General features: G+C 48.6%; 1 protein-coding gene across 3 annotated transcripts in view; it reads right to left on the bottom strand.

Moving 5' to 3' along the window:
• Positions 1 to 22,795, bottom strand: part of TMOD1 (tropomodulin 1) — a 25,926-nt gene extending 3,131 nt beyond the window's left edge. For 2 of the 3 annotated variants that reach the window (XM_010578104.1, XM_010578106.1), the window contains exons 1-7: positions 14,405 to 14,624; positions 12,291 to 12,447; positions 8,111 to 8,230; positions 4,671 to 4,760; positions 4,028 to 4,158; positions 2,325 to 2,432; positions 676 to 819 (exon numbers count right to left, since the gene is read on the bottom strand). In XM_010578104.1, coding sequence (XP_010576406.1) covers positions 676 to 819; positions 2,325 to 2,432; positions 4,028 to 4,158; positions 4,671 to 4,760; positions 8,111 to 8,230; positions 12,291 to 12,447; positions 14,405 to 14,524 — 870 coding nt within the window. In that variant the 5' untranslated portion in view covers positions 14,525 to 14,624. Of the gene's footprint in view, positions 1 to 675; positions 820 to 2,324; positions 2,433 to 4,027; positions 4,159 to 4,670; positions 4,761 to 8,110; positions 8,231 to 12,290; positions 12,448 to 14,404; positions 14,625 to 22,502 lie in introns of those variants that run through there. The other variant, XM_010578105.1, reaches the window with a different exon arrangement.

The raw sequence follows: 22,795 nt of genomic DNA, 5'->3' as shown, positions 1-22,795 counted from the left end.
CATCTCCACCCCTTCCCTCCTTCTTTGGACCTGTTGGTCCATTCGGCATTTCTGACTTGGAGCTGGTGAAACAAACCACTGGCCTTTTCCTGGTACAACTGAGTGGCTCCAATTCCTCCAGCAGACACTCCCACAAGTCCTCTTGCCCAAAGACTTTATTTCTTGGACAGATCTGCAGCTAAGAGATGTCTGGAGAAACTATGATTTTGAACTCCCAGTCACCTGTCCCTGAGCTCCCCATAGCTCAGCTGCTTCACTACTACCCCCCGGATTTCTGGGCAAGCTAAACTTGCCATGGCATCTGTACCACTGCACACTCTGGAGCTCTCCTTCTCTCTCCCTTGCATTGTAGCAAAAACTTCAGTTTTACAAAATAGACATTATTATTTAAGTCCCTGCAAGAGCTCAGAGCAAGGCGTGATATGGGACAGCATGACCACTCTCCAGGGCAGCGCCAGAACACGGAAAGCTGCGTGCACTGCCACAGCCTTTGTTAATTACTGTAGGTAGCAGCAGATACCACCCAGGAACTGCAGCAGAAACAAAGGGCTGAAACCTCTTCAAAGCAGCCTGGCAGTGGTGGTGGGCTGCCACCCTCCACCTTGACCAGCCACTCAATTTCCTGCAACCAGGACATGTTCACTTGATCAGAGATTCCACTTGTGCACGCTTTACCTGGTTGTCGATGCGCAGCTCTATGAGTGATGTGTTGCCCTGAAGTGCTTCGACAACAGCCAGGATCCCTGACCCAGAAATGAAGTTTGATTCCACATTCAGGCTCTTCAGCGTGTTATTGACCTTCAGCATTTCTGCCAGTGCCTGTGGGCAGAGGTGGGCAGGAAGAGCTGGCAGTCAGACAGGCAGGGACAAAGCACCCCGGAGCAGCAGGGGTTCAACATCCCTCACCTCTGGAGGACACTGGGAGGACGCTGCATGCTGTGCAGGGTTTCCCCCTGTTGCAGGGGGATCCTTGAACACGAGCATTCTGGAGGCCACAGCAAAACCTTGTATGGACAAACCGTTAGGGCCACCCAAAAGGTGACAGTCAACTCTTGTGGCTCACAACTTCATCTGTCCCTCTTCTAAAGCTGGCATGGTGATGGCAGGGATGCTGGCCAGTGTCGACCCTGCCTCCTGCCTGACCAGCTCCCTGCCTACACTGCTCCTTCTGTACGGGGCTGAGATGCCCATCACAGCAAGCAGAGAGAGGAGCATCTGTCTTGAACAACAAGGGATTCTCCATGTCCAAGACGTCTTCCCCAGTGGCATCACAACCATATTAATCACTTTCACTTCCCTCAGCGGGTAAGACCAGAAGTGGGCTGGCACACTCCCAACCCCTGCCACCTGACCTGATGATCTCATCTCATTTCATAAGCTGCATGGGAGGACCTGTCTACGTCATGAAACAGAAGGACCAAAAAGCGATGCCCAAGCAGCAGGGTTGCCCTGCACCCATTCTCACAGCACTTGTCTGCACTGCTCCCCAAGCCCTGCGCAGTACCCTGCGGGCCCTCAGCAGCACCAGTGCTGTCTGCACAGGCTTCTTCCCCAGTCCAGAGCGGCTGAAATAATGTGACAGCTGTACTCACCCTCCAAAAAGGAGTTTTTTTCTAAAAGGAAACTGGTGTGCACATGTGTGAGTGGAGGTAGGTAGGGGTGGCCTGAGTGAAGAAGAGCAAAAATTGTCTGCAATGGTGCTGGAGGCGTGTGCAAGGATGCAGCCTGGAAGGTAGCACGAGGGCCAGGCAGAACGCTCACCACCTCTCTGCATCTCCACTGATACTCAGCACTGCTTGCAGCAGCCAGAAAGACCCTTTATCACCCACAGAGGCCACACACAAGATATGCACAGGTCTGCACAAAGGAATAAATAAAAGAGAGACGGAGCAGATGTGTGCGAGGGGAGGGACGGGTGTGCACACAGCAGCATACAGCTTTGTACCAACAGGAAACAAATGGGGTGGTGCTGATGTAGGATAAATCAAGAGAGACAAACTGCTTTTACAAAATGCCACTAGGAAGTCAGTTCTTGTTTCCCACTCCTTTTCCAGGAGATCCCTGAGGATGAATATGAGACCAAATGGTATTAAAGGATTGTGTCCTGAAATCTCTGCAGCTGAAAAAGGAAGCGAAGGAACCAAAGCCTGTCTGTTGCTGGCTTTCACTAGCGCTCCTGAAACTGAAGGAGCTGCACCAAATACCAGAGGTGCAGAACGTGCCAAACGCACCATAAGGTGCAAAGGCAGTCAGTAACTCTGAAAATACCTTGCCGAAGAACAGCTCCTCTCACAACTTTATGATGGTGAGTGGACAGTACTTACAAAAGCAACAGGATCGTTGCTCCGTGTCCCAACTATACTGAACTTCTTCACGTAGGTGTTATTTTTCAGTGCTTCTGCAAAAGCTTTTAAAGTTGGTATGGGAATATTCTGTGAAAGGAAATGAAGAAAACCTGTGTTAGGCCATCATCCGTATGAAGGAATATGCAATACATTTAAGTAATACTTCAAATGTCTTATCAAGGTCAAATCACCGAATGCCCTGAATTAATTTAGGAAGGGGTCGATAAATGTTTTTACAAGTTCTCTTGCTACAATCAGCATGGCCTAAGGAGCATGGCAATGTCTCCATCCTATTTCCCATTTGGCCGATAATTCACTGCCTTGATTTGAAGCTACAATGTCTCTGCTGTGTAATTTAATTTCCCAGAAACACAGTTACTTATGAACACAGGCCTTGCGGGGATGTATGTAACTAGGATCTGTGAGCCTACAAAGCACTGCTCCTGCACTTTTTAATATGAATGACAGCACTAAGCAGCATTCATGTCGTATTCAGGAAAATTTCCACCTACAGGGCCTGATCCAGAAAGACCTGAAACGATATCCTTGTAGTACAAACCACAGACACATCTGACTGCTTTATACAACATCTTTCAGGCTAATATTTGCCATGCTAGGTCTCAGCCCAGAAAATAAATCTGTGCTGCTTATTCTGAGTTCCTACAAAATGAGTATTTTTCACTTATCAAGCACTTTAGATACTCTTTTCAGGTGCATGAATTTTCACCTGTCTAAAATTTTAAGTGGTATCCTCAACTTGGACTTCTTGCCACACCATTTGGATCCTACCATCTGGAATCATCTATAGTCAAGGCCATCTGCAAAGCCATAACACAGAGCCCAGAAGCTTACCACCTCCACCACCACACCCCAGTTCTCCAAACAGTGTCCCAAACTCCCGAGTCCAACACACGAAAAAAGTGCTGGCCTGCCAGATCCTCAGCCTGGTGTCCTCAAAGGACATTCAGAGTCACTAGCCAGAATCAAATACATGAAAGTAAAAATATTTTCATCATAGAAAGGTGCAGGTGGCACAGCACAAGTGTTTTTAATGTGCATGTGCAGTTATCCATGTTCTTGCTATTTTAGTATGTCATCACTCAACAGACCCCATGGGATGGGGGTGCTGGAGTTTGGGAGAACAGATGGAAACTGTATTTTTTAGTATGTGTGTGTCCCAGACGTAACATAAGAAGTGGTGCTGTGTCCTGATTTGCTTTCTACAAGAAATAAGGGAGTCCCACAGAAAGGATGGGTGGGAGATGGATAAGGGCTACCTGCAAGAAGGGAGGTTTCTTCATATTTTCACGGCAAGTGTGAGGATTATGAAGCCTTCTTCCTCCGACCATTTTATCTTACATAAACAGCTGCTCTATCAAATGTGCCTGACTAAATCATTAAAGCGACCTAGAACACCTTTAACCAGGTCTCCCTCAATGCAGCTGCACTCTTCTAGGCATCTACAGGAGTCCTCCTGCTACCAAACACACACCGTTGTCCCACAGCGGGTAACAAGCCCTATTGCCCAAAACAGAGATGGGAAGCACTGCTCTTTCTTATCTGGCTGCATGCAGTGTTATGGTATTACTCTGTGCAGCAAAAGACTTGGTCTCTGCCTTCTGTGTATCAAATGTTTGGTTCTGTTATTAAGAGAGCAGAGGAGAGTAGAAAGGAGCAAATACCATAATATTGTTAAGGTTGACTTCCTCGAGGTCAGGATCATTGCTTTGTATTCGTTTCAGAGTTTCCTCCACATCCGTTGAGTTCGGTTCCTCATCAGGAACAGGTTTGTACTGTGTGGGCTTAATCACACCTGCAAGTGAAAAGCAAGACATGTGAAACCAAAAGCACCCTGAGCAGCAGCATGTTCTCTTTGGGTGTGTTTCTCCTCTTCTAGAAGCCGTGTTGGGAGAAGGAAGTGTGACCTGACAAACAGACGCAAGATAAGAGATTGAAGAAGCACTTGTGAGCTCCACCTACGCTCACGTGCATCCGGAAACACTGCCCAGCACTGGGGCCAGCCAGCACAGGACAGCCAGTGCCTGCTGCTACAACCTCTCAGGGTCCAAAACTGGGTGATGGAGGGCAGACCGCCTGCGTGGGGCTGCTCCCTGGGCTGTGCTAGCTCTCGGATGGTGCCAGGGCAGTGTCTTGAGACCGCGCTCACTCACATAGGGCAAGGATGCCCTGGAGATGGCCCCAGCAACCACAGGCTTCTCTGACATTCACGACTTCAAGTTTCAGCCTGAAAATAATTCCCACTTTGCCTCTGCTAGCAGCTTCAAAGCCAAACACTGCAACCCGCTAACACTCTAAATCACTTACTGTTGAGCCCTTCTTTGTTCACAATAGTGCTGCTTCCCAGTGCCTCATAGTACTGCTGGTTACTCATCAAGGTGTGCATGCCAAGGATGGCTACAGAAAAAGAAAAGGAGAACACAATGTGAATTATTGCAGGGTCCAAAGCGAGGAAAAGAAGCATACCTGCCATGCTGCCTGGAATGGGCGTTGGTAGTACATTACCTTTCCCTGTGCAAGCACAGAACAACATAAAAACTTGGGACCAAGCCCCCCAGCTGTCATAAATACACAACAGGGCTCAAATGTGCTCACTTGTTTATTCCAATGTAGCATCATTCATAGGAGAAGAGGAACATCATTTTGTGGACAACAAACAGACAAACAGCCAAGGTTTCCCAGTAGCCGACTTGATTCAGCATTGCGCAAAAATAGCGAGGGGAAGACAATAAAAGACAAAAAAAATGCCATTGGTAGGATTTAATCTAAGGGCTCCAGTCCAGCAGGAGCCTGCACATCCTCACCACCCTTGGTCACCTGGGCATGTGCCACACACTGCGACAGTCCAGTTTTTGAGATGAGCTGTGCCCCACGCGGAACCAAATCAACCCCAGCAACACACGAGATGACTGTCCTGCAAAGCGTGGCAATGCACATCATGTTTTTACTCAACAACAAGTGGGGGTGGGGGTGCTTTGAATTGATCTTTGTACACTTGGAAGTTGACATTGTGAGAAGCTAAAGCTCTGCTGCCTCAGTTGAAATGCAGAAAGTGAAGGTATGAACAAAATTCAAAGACTGTAAGAGCCCAAAAGCCACACTTGTGCCAATTTGTGTATCTCAGGCTCATAACTGCAAAACCAATATGCAAATGCATATTGAAATGTGCCCAGGGAGGATCTGATGATATTGTTGCCTGCTGCAAATGAGCAGGGGGAAGCCAGTGGCTTAGAAACATTTGGGCAAAGACTCTTGTTTATAAAAATAATGCTGCTACTCACAGAAAGTTCATGTTTGAAAATAAACTGTTTTTTTAATAAACTTTTTTTTTTTAAATAACTATATGACTTTCTAAAGAAAAATGCAGACATGTGAGTAATTGTTACAAACAGACACATCTGAACAAATCTTGACCTTCACATGGGCACAGTGGTTAAAATAAATAAAGGACAAATCTCTCCCCAAAATTCAAGTATGCCACTGCAAAGGCACTTTGCTTTCCAGTGAGCTGCTCCTCTTATGCTTGGTTGGCACCAGTCCATCACCATTTCCTCGATGCTTTGGCCAAGAAGGGCTGGGAGTTGCAGGAGAAGGCTATCCCTGAGGCCCATCACATGAATGGCATCTGTTATGGTGACAGCTCACGGTGACTCCAGGTCTGGGTTGCATGGGCAGGACAGCCTGCAGCAAAGGGTGTCAACAAACACCACTGTCCACTTCCCCACACTCCCTCAGCATATCCCTGGTTGGATTGCAGAGAGCCAAGCAGTCTCTGTCTTAGAAGTCTGAGTGAGGCTGGGCATTTTGAGTTTGCTTGTTTGTATCTAACCATCCCTTTTCTCTGCTGTGTGTCTCACAGCTGAAATTTTCAGGAGTGCAACACAGCTTGGAAAAGTAATTTGCAGGCCCAGCATTTTGTGGACACACGTACACCCCAAACACAGCTTATTCTGACAATGAAACCTCTCCACCAGCCAGGACTGTGAATATCTGGACTGCAGACAGAGGGAAAGATCTGCTGTTACGACCACACAGGGTTTTCTGGGGCTAGAGTTTGTGCTGGTAGACAAGAGGGACCCACTATTTCTAAGTCTGGTACTTGCTGTGTATTGTCCAAAGGAACTCAAACAGAACAAAGGCATCCCATTTCTGCCTCTCCCAGCTGACCAGAGGCACTGGAGCCCTTCCAGGACTTATTGGGAGCCACCCATGAGAGCTATCCTACTGGCCTTGCCAAAGAAGGGATCCAGCACACCATGGCTGACAGCGAGCCCTGCTAAACAGGCAGGAGCAAAACGAGCTCCTGCTAAATGAGCCCCGCTACACAGACAGGAGCAACGCTGCCACTGTCAATATTGAGATTTCAGCACAGCTTGTATCACATCAGTTCTCCTGCTGCCACTTCAAGTGTATTCTCCCAACAATTGCAGAACAAGCTGCCCCAAACAGCATTTCTCTGTGAAAGTAATTGCTGCACGGATCTGGAGCTTGGAAAGGCAGATTTTATAGGATAGGGCTTTACAGGAATCTGAGAGTACAGTAAAAAAGCAAAACTCAGAGACACAGTGCTTGGCCAGGGTACATATGTTGGAAGCTTTAATGCAGAAACACATTTCTAAGCCTGAATATGATATTATTATGTAGAAGATGTCTAGTCGGTGTGGTTATTCTACAGGCTATCTTACAGACTTCTGGCAAGGAGGATACTGCTAGGGAGTATGGAATTCTGAAGAAGACAGAACTGGAAGAAGCAGCCAGTAGCACTGAAATCCTCACCGACTGCTAGACCAGCAGGGGACATGTGAGCTTGGTAGAGCAGCAAGGGGGTGTTCATATGCTTCCTTGGCCAAGGCATATCCTATCCCAGTCACAGAGCTAAGTCCATGCTACTGGCTTCAGCAAGATACCAATATTGTCATTTCTAAAGTGGCAGAGCAAGGAGGCTTGCAGGGGGTCACCACCACTCAGACAACACTGCCCGAAAAGCAGCAATGGGACACTGCTTGAACTTATCGAGCATGGAGGCATAAAACCCTCAGAGAGGGACCGTGCCTGTCTTTAATTTGCACGGGGCTTGTTTAGCCTGGTGAAGAGCATGCTGTTGGGGCTCGAACAGCACCTGCAATTGCTCTGTCCCCCTCTCCAGCTCGCTATGCATTCCAACCTGCTTCTCAGTCGTCGTGAATTACACCAACCTTTTAAAGCTGGATTCCCCCACCACTGAGCTAACACTCACAAAACTGACTGCACAAATCACAAGAAATCTGTAGCTTTAAAATGTGTTAGAAAACCTCTTTAACAAACAGCAGCCCTGAGCGTCTGTTGAAAGACTGCTCTAATCTGACAGCCTCTTTAATAGGTTGCACAAGAAATCCACATTCTCACTGGGTCTGCTTGATTGTTTCCCAGAGGTTTGGCTTGAAGAAAGCTGTGCTCCTGAAGGTGACAAGCTGAAATTGGCAAGATTCAGTGGCAGAGACAGGAGAAGAGATCAAAGAGCACACTGTTCCCTTGATAAATCCTTCTTCTCCCTCCTGAGCTTTGGTCCATGCTCCTGATTAAATCACATGGGCTGAGAGGAACTTTAAATATACACTTCTTTTTTAACAAAGAAACAAATCCTGTCAAAACTGACAGCATTCAGATAAACTGCAAAAAGCTTAATAGCTCATTTCTCACAAAAGAAAAAACAAAAAGAAACTAGTAGTCGAACAACCTGAACCCCAATTCATGTGAAACTACTTTACCAGCAATGTCACAGAGCTCTGCATCAGAGGCATTAGCAAGGGCTTCCTCCAGTTCCGGCTCCAGAGTCACACTTTCCAAAACAGGATCCATCGGCTTCTGCTTGGGGATCCAAGCTTTTCCTATAAATGCAAAGTGAGGTCACTCTCAGTATAGCTATAGCACCTGTTTCACAACTAGCTGTACAGATGCATTTCCGTGGGGTGAGATTTGCACAGTGGAAAGGACAGAGGGGGCACAAGGACCTAGAGAAAAATCAGAGGAGACACTGAATCCCTTCCCATAAGCTTGGTCCGAGTCCTGCTGCGATACGAGCCAGGAGGCACCTGCCAGACACCTCCAACTGTGGAGCTGGACTCTTCCAGAAGCACAGAGGGCTGCATCTACAAAAGCCGAACATTATTACATTTGCACAGGACGATGACTGTTCAACACACAGCACTCAGAAAGCCACACACAGCCTGACCCTGCAGGACTTCACTTCTTTGAAGACTGCATAAAAGGGATGGAGATTTACCAGTGCTCACCTCGGCCAAGAAAGGCCAGTGGCCCAGATCCAGCACTGTGCAGGATCAGTCCAGCCCCTGAGACAGCTCCTGGTGCTAACTCCAAATGCATGGTGGCAAGGCAGGTGGCACAGTAGTCAAAAGAGGGGGGAAAGGAGGCAGTGCAGGGGCCGTGGCAGCAGGCAGAGATAGCAGTCGGTCGTCCAGCGAGCACACAGGATGCAAGAAGGAGCAAGGCTTGGGGCTGCTGGTCTGGCTCAGCGCTGCTGCAGAGGACAGTAGGGCAGGGGGGAGAGACACAGAGGGCATGCCAGATGGAGATCCCCCTGCTCTATCTCCTGGGACAGCAACAGGCCAAGGAACAGGTCTTTTCCCTACAAGTCAGAGGAGCAAAGCAACAGGTACAGCCAGCAACGCAAAGCTGCCATCTCAGCTGCTTGCTTGTGGCCTTTTCCTAAGGGGGGCTGCCCACACGGACAAGGGGCTGTGCAGCCCGTGACGCAGCTCCAGCCCAGCTCCGAACGTGGTGGGGTCCCTGGTGCTCCCCCACCCCGTTGCCCAGGACGATCACCGGGCAAGCCACGACCCTCTCTCTGCTGGAGCCGGTTGCATCCCAGGGAGGCATGGGGCAGCAGACAGCGTTCATGGCCCTGCACGGCTGCTCCCAGCTCCTCACTGCTCCCATTGCCAACAGGTGGGCAGAGCTCTTTGTGGAGGCTGAACAGGTCAGGTCTGAGATTTCACAACAGGGCACCTACCTGTGACCGCCCCTGCCACCAAAGAAAAGAGAGAGTCTGAGGTGTTGTAACACACCATGGCAGGCAGCAGTCTGCTGGGTAAACCCACTGCTGCTGCAGGACAGGAGGAGGAGGAGGAGGAGAGATCCCAGAGCATTTCGGAGCAGCCCCCTCCCCTGAAATAGTCCAGGATCCCTGCAGAGAGATAGCGAGTGCAAAGCTCTTGGCCTGGCATGCCAGCCAGGACTATTTTTGTCCCCCCTCTGAAACAAGAGTCAGTGGCACCAAAGGGGAGAAACAAAGATCCTGCTGCTCAGGGATGTGCAGAAACAGAAGGGGCTAAATTTAGCCTCAAGGAAGAAGCAGCTGCGCTTCGGGCTCCCCCAGTACAAAATGGAGGCTGCTATAAACAGCCTTTTGCAAAACGGCCCATCTCCTGCCGGCACGCTGCCACCCTGACGAAGAGGGCAGGAATCTGCCTCCTGGGACACAGCTGCTCCTGCAAAAATAGGCAGAGCATCACGTGTCCTGCAAGGCCAGGCACCTCCTGGGTACTCTGCAGCACAATGTCTGGGGAGGGCTGGCCCCCTCAGCTCTGACTTGGTGCAGAGACCCAGAACCATTGTCTCGCCGGACACACGGCTCGGCAAACTGTACGCACTATCTGGTCAGTTCAGCAGGGAACAGGAAAAACAGGGCAAACTTAATTCTGCGGTCACACAGTAACTCCCTTTGACATCTCAGCGTCATTGAAACTTCTGGGATTTAATTTAGAAAGTTCTGTATCTCAGTCATGCTTTATTACAAGTTTGAACTTTAAATTAAATGGTGCATGCAAACACAGCTTTACATATCGTAATACAGCATGTATGCACGTACCAACTCCTACCCTGTCCAGCAGCATGGCCAGGGAGAGCACCTCCCATGCCAAACTAGTAAATCACCCTCCAAACTGCAAACGTGGTGATTTATTTCCAGCTCTGCCACAACTGTGAATATGTAATTTACCATCTCTGGCTCACAGTCAATGTAAAATAGTGTCTTCACTCAGCAGCATGTTACAAGTGAAAATATGCTTAATGTGTTTGAGATCACATCAGATTGAAATATGATTAGCTCAGACCAAAAGCTGAAGACTCAGAATGCCTGAAATACCTCTGTCTCCTGCAGAGCACTGCTTCGACCTGCTGGGCTAGCCAGGTGAGTAGCCAACACTGGGCTGGTGTACGTCTGAAGTTGTTAAATCACTCTTCCTGACAGCACTCAATTTCCTCTCTTCATTTACTTCCTTGAAGGAGAACTCAATTTTTGCTAAAAATACCACCTCCAGTTTTATTAAATGGACAGATTTAACACAAGCTTTTTCTCGGAGAGGCACATGGATCAGTAAGGAGGCAGCTTTGAGAAAGACCTCAACTGGAAACATGCTCACATGCCCATGTTTCATGCACTTCCTTTTTGATGTGGGGCAACCAGTAGTGCAAACAGTGTACAACCAGATCTTCTGCTGCTGGGGGACCATGGTACAGAAAGAGACACAACAGCAGAAAAAAGCTGCTGAGAAGCTCCTGGAACCCAGAGGCAAGGACTGACAAGACCATGTCCCATGTCAGATGATATTCAGAGTGATAATGGGAGCAGAAAAGTCCTTTTGATAATGGGGCATGTCCCAGGAGAACAGGAAAAGATGCCAGAAGGAGAGGAAAGAGAAGAGGTAGAGCAAACCCCTTGCTCACAGGCCCCAGAGCCACGCAGAGCAGGGGTGCAGCAGCTGCCACAGGGTATGGTGCAAGAAGACAGACACACGCAAGCTGCAGGAGACAGGGAAATGAGGCTGGGGTTGTCAAGAGGTGATGAAGACTAGACAAGAACTGTTGGGATCATTATAGCTGAGGGGAGCTGTGGAGTTTCTCTATACCAAGATGAAGTTCAGAGTTGTCGTGGTTTAACCCCAGCCAGCAGCTAAGCACCACACAGCCGCTCACTCACTCCCCCGCAGTGGGATGGGGGAGACAATCGGAAGGGTGAAAGCAAGAAAATCATGGGTTGACATAAAGACAATTTAATAGGTAAAGCAAAAGTCATGCACGCAAGCAAAGCTAAACAAGGAATTCATTCAGCACCTCCCATGGGCAGGCAGGTGTTCAGCCATCTCCAGGAAAGCAGGGCTCCACCATGTGTAATGGTGACTTGGGAAGACAAAGGGCATCACTCTGAATGTCCCCCCTTCCTTCTTCTTCCCCCAGCCTTTATTGCTGAGCATGACGTCATATGGTGTGGAATATCCCTGTGGCCAGTTTGGGTCAGCTGCCCCAGCTGTGTCCCCTCCCAACTTCTTGTGCCCCCCCAGCCTACTCGCTGGTGGGGTGGGGTGAGAAGCAGAAAAGGCCTTGACTCTGTGTAAGCACTGCTCAGCAGTAATGAAAACTATTATCAACACTGTTTTCACCACAAATCCAAAACATAGCCCCATACCAGATACTATGAAGAAAATTAACTATCCCAGCCAAAACCAGCATAAGAGTGTAGGGAGGGAGCATGAAAGGCAATGGTGGAAGACAGAGCACAGTCTACAGAGCTCACAGGAGGACAGGACAGAGGAGGAACAAGAGAGGACAGAAGATGATGTCTTCCCCAGAGCTTGATACAGCTGCAGCGGGATGCGGATGGAAAGAGACTGCACAGTGGTACAGTCTCTGTCCGTCACTTAACAATATATCAGGTGGTACCCAAATCAGCAAGCACATGGACCTCTTGGGCACACCGCAGTTTATTAGCCCCCTGGGCTGTGGCTAGACAGCAGAGATAGCAGATCCACCACTCCAGTGGTGTCAAAATGAAGTCATGCTTAGCAAAGCAGGTCAGACACAACCCTGCTGCTGTGTACCCACTGTGCCTGCATCATGACACGTTCAGTGTGGTGCAGAGGATGACCATACCTCTCTTTTCACCCGTGAAAGGGACCAAGTCTTCTCTGTCTTTAACATCCTTCGCCTGCTTTTCTAGGTGGGCCATGAGCTCCTCCCTTTTGAATGGGCCAGTTGGCAGCTTTTGTGTCTGATCCCGCTGCCTGAGTCCTGCTGGCAGCAATGCATTCTAGGCACAGAGAGGAGAAACGTGGGTTATCTCTGGAGGCCACCATCCCCGTCCACCAAATGTTTCCCCCTCTCCACTTTCCTCATTGCACTGTCTTTCTTCCACATTGCTGGACAATTTGCTTCTCCTTGTGTCAAAGGTTATCTCCATCCAACCCCACTGATTCGCACATCATCTAAGACACATGATGCTCCTTCCCCCTTCTAATTTCAAATGCTGGCTCCGCTACAAGATCTCCATGCTCCCAAGTGGATGTTTCTCTACAACAGCAGCTCCAGCCCTTTCTCTGGGGGCTCTCAGCCATCACCTCCTGCTCCTCCTAGCCTCTTCCCACACCCTCACCATTTCTGCTGCCTCTTCACAACAGTCAAAGCACCAGAATCCAGCTGCTACACTCAACCGATCTTCTCCTCCTTCTATGTGTCTGAGTGCCCACACGCCCCACATGTCCCAACAAGAATCAGTTCAGGGAAATCCCATGGTCTTTCACAGAGCAGACCAGAGCACCATAGTGGTCTCTTCTGCCTTTCATGATCCATCACAAAACTACAGGCAGGGTCTCACAGAGAAGATCACTCCCTTGCAGAACAAAACCACTGTGAACCTTTTTCAATTTGCCTCCTTGTTATTCCATCAGATTAGCCACCATGGGAAGTTGCTTTGTGCCTGACACATATGGCACGTAAGCACCTGCTTATATTTAAATATAGAACAGCCTTAATGCAATAAGTAAGACTATTCCCAGATTTGACACTAAGCATGTTCTTTAAAGCTTTGCTGGATAGAAGTCAACATTTACTTTTTAAGACACCCAAGGTGATTTTGAACAAAACACTGATTCTTCCATGCCCTCCTAATAGAAGTAATACATTATAATTTAAATCTGTATCAGTGGAAAGCCTGGGAAGGAAAATGACTAACAGGAAGCAATTAGACTCGGGCAACCTTGGAGGGCAACAGAGGAGAACTGTGCTAATGCACAAGCAGGGAGGCATGGGAAACTGCTTGCTTCGTTGGGCTTCATGCTGTGAAAGGTGACCATGCAATCTTCATGCTTTAACTCCTGTACTCAGGCTACACCTCTACTGACAGACGTTCGCGATTATTTTACCCTTCTGCATCTTTCACAGATGCAGAGTCTGTGTCTTCTGAGACACCTGTAAGAAGCCCACACACTTAATCCTGGGAGCCAGCCTGCCACCTCTTAATTATATTCCTGTGTTGCAATTAAAAATACTGATGATGCAATCTACACTGCCCATCATTTCCCCCAGAAACACTAACTGCATGCTGCAGGAACAATTTCTCACTTGGCAGTGCCCAGCCTCATCATCTAACATCCCTGTAACCCAGAGGCCTGGCAGTTGGCTCTGCACATCCCCTGCTAGGGCCACAGGACAACGTTGCCTCCAAAAAGCTTTCATTGTTTGCCACCAGCAGGCCCAGTGTTTTCATACGTGCAGCTCTTACTGATGTTGGGAGGTTGCTAAAAAGCAATTGTCCCATTTTGCAAAACTCTGGGATTTGTTTTTCTGCCTATATGGAGGAAAATACAGACCATTTGAAGTTTGCTATGGAAAAAAATCCAAACAACCCACAAATCCCAAAACGTTCCCTCCAAGATGGCCTGATCAGAAGCAGAGATCCAGTTTCCTCAGGTTTACTGCCCTGCACTAGCACTGGCTCACATTTGTGCTGCAAATCGCAGTGCTCATCACACCGGAGCATGCACGCCAGGGCAAGGGCAGGGGAGTATCACAGAAACAAAGTCCCACATGTAGCCCATGCTTGCGATGGCAAAACTGCTTCTGCTCATCTGCGGACAGCCTCTTCCATCCTTGCACACTGAGTACAGGCTCTGCAAAGGATCTCACTTAAGTACAGATTAGTAATGCAGCCCATTCCCCCCAACAACTGAGACCTACCACCTAGCAAATCTTGTGTAAAAATGACTTACGTCAGGATCCAGCTCTTCCAGTTCATTCTCTAACTTCCTGAGCTCCTCCTCTGTCAGAGCTCCAAGAATCTTGTCTTCATCCAGGTCTCGGTATTTTTCTAGCTCCTTTCTGTAAGACATCTTAGAGGTGTCTCAACAATCTCACTTTTATGCCGAAACAGGACCTGAAATTAAAACAAGAAGCATAACACTGAATATGTGAAACGCGACACTGTACCCCAGTTAGTTAGGGAATGCTGAATACCACAGAGTTGCAGAATATTTATGCTTAAAGGATGGCTGACTTCAAAGCCAGGTCAGATTGCTCAGGCCCCCTCCATCCATATCCTACATGCGAGTAATGGCCCATGGTCATGAGAGCGGCACAACTTCAGCAGCACATTGCCCCATCAGAGACTTACAGGGCAGCACTGATGAAGTACTTTGTACGGGATCCTGGCTAGAGATGTCTTCTCCAAGCAATGCCAGATGTTAACAAAGTGTCCTAGGCATTTATTTCCTTGAAGGACAATAAACCACGAACCATAAAGTCTGCAGCTCTCATGCCCTTACAAGCCCCCAGTAACACCTCCCTGCACATGGCACTCCAGATAATGTTGCCACCAGGTGGGAAACCAGATTTGTAGCATCACCGAGTACCTCTGAGCCCTGCAAACCTCCACGAGGCTACAGTGCACAGTGCTTCTTCCCATGTTTTAAAGCCACAAGGAGATCAGGAAGTATTATCCACTCACGTTCAGAAGGCTGCCAGTTAAACGTGCTGTTCAGTGACCCACCTTCCCTGAGACAACACGTGTTTGCACTGCTGCAAGCTAAGCAGCTGATCTGAGTGTTACTGCACGTCTAAACCAACTCTTCAAGAAGAGAAGTGGGAGTAACGTACTAAATGACCTATCCGGATAATCCCTGCTGACCCAGGGGTTTGTCCCATGTCTCCTAATATAAAATGCCATACACAATCACACACACAACTGGACTTCTGCCAGCTCTAAAAGACTGTAGTAGACCTACTACGAAGGTCAACTTGTGTAAAATATGCAGTTGGGTTAAAAATACACTCACTACAACACAGAAGAGTGTATCCAACTCTGCTTTTTTTGCTGAAAGTTTCCTTCTGTTCCATAGCACTGTCTGTACATTTACATTTTTTTGGTTCAATTTTTGCAGAGAGTATTGAACTGCAGATAATTTAAAGTGACTTTTGCTAGAGTTTAAAAAAAGGTTTGCTATTCTTTCAAGTGGCATTTACATTAAAATAACAGCAAGGCCTGTGCATTTTTCAAGGAGCTAAACATCTTTTGAACTTCTATAAATGGCCTCTTTTCAGCTCCTGTGGTGCGCCAGAGCCCTACCCCAAGTCACATCTCTCCAGCTTTGCTCATCCTCTCAGGACAGATCATGCTCTTATGATCGCTCTTCATTAGCGGAGAAGTCTCTTTATACAACTTACAACACAGCTGCTGTTCCAGATAGGAAAATTATCTTTAGCTTGGTCACAAAAGGGCACATTAACGCACACATGGCTCAACAGCAAGCCCTTAAATTTAGAGCTGTCACCTGGTCAGACGTTTGGTTTCCCACTGGTGTGATGGCTATTCCTGCATCATTCGCATTCCTGCCACTCGCCACTTAGGAGGTGGAGTGCCAGGAGACTGTGCCTCCTTGATGGGAGGAACGGCCCCCCAGGCTCCCACAGCCAGGAGCTGAGAGAGTGAAAAACAGCTTTTCATCGGGCTGGTTTGCTCCGCGCAGCGACCGTCAACCTGTGGGCACCAGGGTCGAGGGCAGCAGGAGGAAGCACGGGCTATGGGGCTTGGTGGGTTTGGCTACGCGAGGCAGCGGGGATCCCAGCACTCCTGCGCTTTGCCAGTCCCCTGCAGCAGTCAGTGCAAGGCACCTCAAGCTGCGAGGCTGATGTGCGGCAGCCATTCAGCTGTGCACCAGTCAGGCTAGAAGCCACGTCCAGCAGCTCAGCCCCAGCAAGGCTGCCCTTCTGGTCGGCGTAGAGGAAAGCAGAGCCTTTATCAAAATTACCTATGAACAAACGCTTGTCATCATATCAATTATTATTACTCTGATGCGGGACATCCTAGAAAAGCAGCCTGGACCCAGACCTGGAGATGTGCTGTGCTACTGCGACCTTAGATTGAAGTGCATGAACCATGACTCATCTGTATTTCATACTCAATTTTTAGTTTTGACTGTTCTGCTGTGGGAGGAGCTGGAGCCAAGAGCAGGCAGGAAGGCAGAGGATAACCCACCCCAGGCTGCTAAATTCCCTGTAATGGCTTAAAATACCCACACCTGCCATGCACATGGCAATCTCCGTCTTGGCAACATGGGGACGACTACTTCCAGAGGCAGTCACTGCCCCCACCTAGCAAGCGGTAGCCTGCAAGCGGCGGCTCGGCTGGGACCAGAGCACAGCCTGCGCAGGGCTGACCTTGTCGCCTCCCGCCAGAAGGACGGAGACCGTCAGCACCGAGAGGCGAAAGGCAGGACAGACGTCGGATGTCAGCACGCAGAGGCAACGCTTCTGGAAAATGCTTCAGGTTTCAAAGCATCTTGCAGAGATATGAAGCCGGGGCTGCATATAGCCAAGGCCCTGAGGGTTGAGGACAGGTGCAGGGAGCCTGCTGAAACACAGCTGAAATCCCCGCGGGGAGAATTTAATTTGCTACGTACCCCAAACAGAGCTGCTGGGAGGGGACAGTGCCCTCGCAGCCTCGCCGATGCAGGCGGACGGCGCTGGCGACTTGCACAGCTCCCGCAGAGAGTGTGTCGGGACAGCTAGCCGTGCCCGCGGCGGCAGGACATTTTGTACCCCTCCCCTGCCCGCCCAACGAGCTGCGTGAGTTCAGCATCACATCCTCCAGCACAGCCCCCAGGACCAGTACGTTCACTGGCTCTCCCTTATCTCCACATCCCAGGCCTCTTCTACCCTATCTTGCTAATGAGTGCTGGGAGAGAAAGCAAATAACCTGTCTGCTGTAAATGGCAAGAGGGCTTTGTACTGCCAAAAATAAGAAAGCAGGTAAATTCTGCCTAAGTATAATTGTTTTCAGTTACACAACGTGCTGAAACACCCACCACCACAAACAGCTCTCCCTGACCTGTGCTAGGGTTCAAGCATGGTTTAACACATGTCCCCCCCACACCTGCACTCCAAAAAGATTACAAGATCCTCCAGCACAACTACAATATTATATCCAAATTCTAAACTGACACATTTCTGGACATTCAGGAAAGTGTTAACCCTAATTCACCACAAATCTGCTCCATCAAATCTATTCTTAATGCCTTCCTAAGATGGTAGCTTTCACTTCTTGCTATTTTTCATTAAACCTACCAATACACTTTTCATTCAATCAAAGGAGGAAGCATCACAACAAAATATATATGTAATATATAGAGACGCTACAGGACTGACACTACTACAACTTTAAGTCCTCAGAAAATTGAAATTCACATGGACTTATCAAGACAGCAAGATACTAGGTCTCATTGTCCAAAGTATTCATCAGACACATGAGAAGACAGCCCAAACATTTGCGCTTGGTAAGTCTGAAGAGCACACAAGTTGGTATGCATGAAGACCAATAAAAAGGTTCAAGGAGAAAAATTAAATCAGAGGGGAGATGAACATACACCATAGGTCATCTACAAGGAAGACTGTTTCTGTCATGAATATAAGAAAACAAAACAAAACAAAAGGCAACATCTGTGATTATGAGAGGGATGGAACAGTTTCTTTCTGAAGGGTCCAAAACTGCTGAACAGACAAATGGATGTTGTAGAACAAGTGAAAATGAAAAGCATCCCATGCAACACTGGAAATACTCCTTTCATTGCTCTGCACCGGCACGGCCCCCCGGAGCACTGTGCCCTTTCTGGGGCATGGAAACCCAAGAGCAGCACCGACCTCCGCGCAGGGAACCAGCGGAGACCTGGGAAGGTGGCCCACACGGGACCACTGTCTCCCGTCCACAGTGGAGAGCAGGCACGGGGACGTGGTCATGCTCCTCAGGTGGGCAAGCAGGGAGGGCAGGAGCCTGGCAGCAATGGGCTCGGGCTGTGACAGGCTGCAGAGCAGCACAGGTACCACCGAGTTGGAGGATCTGCAGGATCATCCCTCAGTGCTCTGACAACCCCAGGAAAAAGAACAAAAGAGAAAGCGGAACTGGGTAAAGTGACAGAAACAGCAGCAAGCAAGAAAAATTCCAAGAAAACACAAAAATGTGATAGAGAAAAAGACTGATTTCCCCTGTGTGCTGTGTAACACGGTGTGACAGTGGTCTTGCGCACGCTTGTGCTAGGAAGCCTGGCCTCTAACTGCACAACCTCTCACATGCACTAGCATGCTAACAGCAGGAAATTACGGAAAGCCCTTTTCTTTTCATACGTACATGGGGAGAAAGAGCAACTAACCTCAGCACAGATACATGGCTTTTTCAGTGATAAATTCTGTTATCAGTCCAAGCCAAGGCCAATTTTGGCATTTCGTGGCAGGCTGCAGCATGCAGCTGTCACTTCCACGGCCACCGGGACTGCAGCATGCAGGAGGGTTTGGTGCATCCCAAGTCACCAGCCACACTGAAGTGCCAGCAAAAGGCAGAGGACGGGAACTCAGTGTACTCTGCACCTGATGAGAGCCATGGCTGAAAAAATTAACATCCCCTGCCTGAGACAACCCTCAAATCTTCTGGGAAACTTTTCCAGTGCTTTGAAATAAAAAAGCACACCGAGGGCTTGGCTTCTGAGATAAGGAGGCAACCAACAAGCATCACCAGCATAGATATCAACAATTCTTGGAAAAACTGCCAAGTTTGAAGGCAGAAGGCTATTCAGGATGAAAGCTGTTTTTAAGCAGCACCGGAGGCAGGAGTTAACCTCGTGAGGGATAGCCTGGCTCGAGAACAGTTCCTATTTGACTCATGCAGGGTTTTGATTTATGAGATTTTTTCATAGCTTAAGTATAAACCTTAGTCAAAGTTCAGAGCTATTATTTTTGCAGTATAAAAATAACAAACCAATGTCAACCAACCCCTCTGTAGTTGCTACAATTTCTTTTTTCTTTTCTTTGACTTTTAGTGTAACTTTAAAGATAAACATCAGGGCTTTTTTGAGAAACTATACATACCTCAAGTGACCATTTCCTATAAACTCAAGAGCAGTTAAGTACTTTCTGTGCATACACTTAGACCTCAGTGAATCACCCAGGTGTAAATCCAAGATGCATGCTGTGCAGATGAAAGGAGCAAATCAGCTCCAGCTGGTTTCCTAAATGAAGACTGTATTTTTATGTGGCCTTTCAGTCCTCTGATAAACCTAAAGCCATTAGCTAACTCTAATGAAATCTCATACAGGACTCAAACCCTAATTTCTTGTCAAGCTGCCCATGTGTGCAAAGGGTCCGTCAGCACAGGCGTAATGTGCAGCAAGCCTAGGCACCTCCTTCAGCTGACAGTCAGGGAATGAAGCTGGGGCATTTGCAGGGACAACTAGGAGAAGGGGGGGTACGAGAAGCACTTGGAGAAGGGGGAGCTGTTACAAGTGGTAGAGCTGGGGCAGACACAGCAGGGATGTGGGAATGGAGGACATCAATCCACCAAAAAGTGAGTCTCTGCTGGTTCTGCCACTCATGGGACAACTTGCGAACCCTGGGCTTGCCTCCCAGCATACTTGGGGGCTGGTGTGCAAGAGCCTGACTCCACAGCTGCCCTGCTGTTTGAGTCACTGAGCCCCCCAACATCACCAGTTCCCAGGAGTTTCACGAAGAGACCAACAAATTACAGCCAGATCCAGTAACAACAGAGGGAAAGATGCACATCAGCTGCTTCTGAGATCACATCTAAAAACGTTAAGTCTATGCGAATTTTGCAAAATCCAGTAGGAAATCAGAGCAGAGCACAGGAGGAGCTGGATCCATCCCCAGTGCCATCACACAGCCTTACATATCCAAAGTCTTGACCTCTGGGTGCTTCCTATCACTGGTTACCCTGGCCATGAGAGAAGTAAATGCAGGTGTGCTGGTACAGGAATGCTTTCCTTCTAGTGCACAGGTACAAACGTCACAACCGAAGACAGTAGTTCCTTCTCTGGCAGACACAACCAGAGCCCAGCAGCAGCCTTGCAGGTGACCACATGCCCTGTACCTGCTGTACAGGCATTCAGAAGTTCGCCCCATTTCAAATGAACTTACTTTGTTCTCACTAAACGTGAAGTCTTTGGCTTGGAGAAATGAAAGGAAGATAAATATCTAAAGCCATTCCTTTTAAGGGAATGGTCTCCAGCACACTTTTTGTAGATTCTTTTTTAGGCTGATCTCATTTTCTCAGCCAGAGAGGAAAGCAGCTTTTTAACAAGCCATAAACACAGATCCAGACTGTAGCATCAAGTGCTGTTGGTCTGCTTGGGCTCTGGATCACCACCTTGAATGTACAAGATGTTGAAACATCTTGTTACAGCTACAAGAGACTTCCTATAGACCGTGCACTGAACTTGCAGTCCAAGCTGCACTAGAAAGCATCTAGCCAGGAGATCCACAGAGGTGGGTATTCGCCTCTGCTTAGCACCACTGAGGCTGCAGCTGGATGCTGCATCCAGTTTCATGCTCCCCAGAAGACAGCTCTTGAGAAGCTGAAGAGACTCCAGTGCAGGGCCATCAGGATGGGCAGGAGGCTGGGACACAGGAGATGCAAGGAGAAACAGAGGGAACTGGACTTCTTCAGCCTGGAGAGGGGAAGGCTGCAGCTGGATCTAATGGCAGTCAGTCATCTGCTGCCTAAAGGGAAAGGATTTCTAGAGAAGACAGAACCAGGCTTTCCTTAGTGGTGCACAGGGGAAGGACAAGGGGCAATGGGAACAAGTTGCGGCAAGGTGAAAACTCCTTGCCACAAGAGTGGTCCAGCCATTGGACAGGGACCAGAGAGGTGGTGGGATCTCCGTCCTTGGATAGTTGATGCTCAAGTGGGAAAGGCCTTGGGCAACCTGATCTAGCTCTGGGGCCAGGCCTGCTCAGAGGAGGACACTGGACTACGAAATCCCAGAGGTCCATTCCCATCTAAACTTTCTGTGGCTTGGTCTCAGAAGATTGAGCAGGTCTGTCCAACTGTCCAGGTTCCTCCTCTGAATGCCAGGATGTTACACACAGTGGGAAATGGGCTCCACGCTGGTCCCCTACATTTCACAAAAACTTGTTTTCTGCACTCACTTGATTTACCCAGCTGAAGCAAAGTCCTCACTGCTGTGATTCAAGTTTGAATTCTCACTCTAGTTCAACACAAGGGGGGTTAGCTGCCTTCCCCTGAAACAAACTGTTAAACCACCATGAGCTCAGACCCAGTTGAAGGTCACCTTGGCTAAGCCCTTTGCTTCTGCAGCATGAGAGTGAGTCACTCAGCCTCCAGGAGACCATCATCTTGCTTTGCAGCTTTCTCATGCTGAGAAGCCCTTGAGCACCTTGCAGAGTAGCCAAGCATCATCTTGAACGATTCTCAATAAAATAAAGCACACATGGTAGTTGATGTCCCCAGTTCCTGCTCAGTGAGCAGTGCCCATCAGGCATATCTTCATCACTTAGCCTCTCCACAGCATAGCTGGGCAGTGTCAGCACCTTCATGTCCTGGATGAGAAGAGCAGACAGAGAAAACACAGGGGATGCTCCAGACAGTGAGAAGCTCTGTCATGTCAGATGCAGAAAGCAGAGCTCAGCACATACCCTCATCTGTCCGGGCAAGCCACCCATCAACTAGAAAGACTGAGGCCCTCTCAGACTCCCTGCAAGAGGCTCATGCCTAATGAAATCCAGCAGGGAATCTGGCATCCTTCAGGAAACTCACACTTCCCCCCATAAGATCTGGATTTCCTCTGGTTTGATAAAAACCTCACAACCAGCAGCCATTAACCTAAGACTTACTGAAATTCATATTTGAAAAGAAACATCTGGAAGGAGGCGTTTTGGATCTATCAAAGCGCACCGTGACTTCTGCCCCTCTAAATGACACACCAGCCACACAAAACACATAATGCTATCTGGACTTATCGTCACCACCCAGAACCCTACAGCAATGAACTTCAATATACCATAGACAACACTTACTGATGCTTCATTCCCATGGGCATCCTCATGCCAGTGCTGACAGTCCCATCCTTGCACTTGACATCTCCACAGCAAATGGCTTGTTGTCTGAGGTCATGCACGCACTAGGGAAAGCTCCCCGTGCTCGACCAAAGTTACCTCTCCCTTCATCCACTGGTGCTGAGGGAAGTCATGCTGGTTGCACTCTCCTGGACCCTCCTCTCTCCTTGCATGCCAGGAGGTGCAGCTCAACCTGACACTCAGAAACTGCCTGTATCTCCTAGCCCTCCTCTCCTCAACACTCCTGCAGC

The sequence above is a fragment of the Haliaeetus leucocephalus genome, unplaced genomic scaffold (assembly GCF_000737465.1).
Source record: "Haliaeetus leucocephalus isolate CR32 unplaced genomic scaffold, Haliaeetus_leucocephalus-4.0 Scaffold605, whole genome shotgun sequence".
NCBI classification, from domain to species: Eukaryota; Metazoa; Chordata; class Aves; order Accipitriformes; family Accipitridae; genus Haliaeetus; species Haliaeetus leucocephalus.
Note: the sequence above shows the minus strand (reverse complement) of the source record. Positions and strands in the feature narration are given on the sequence as shown.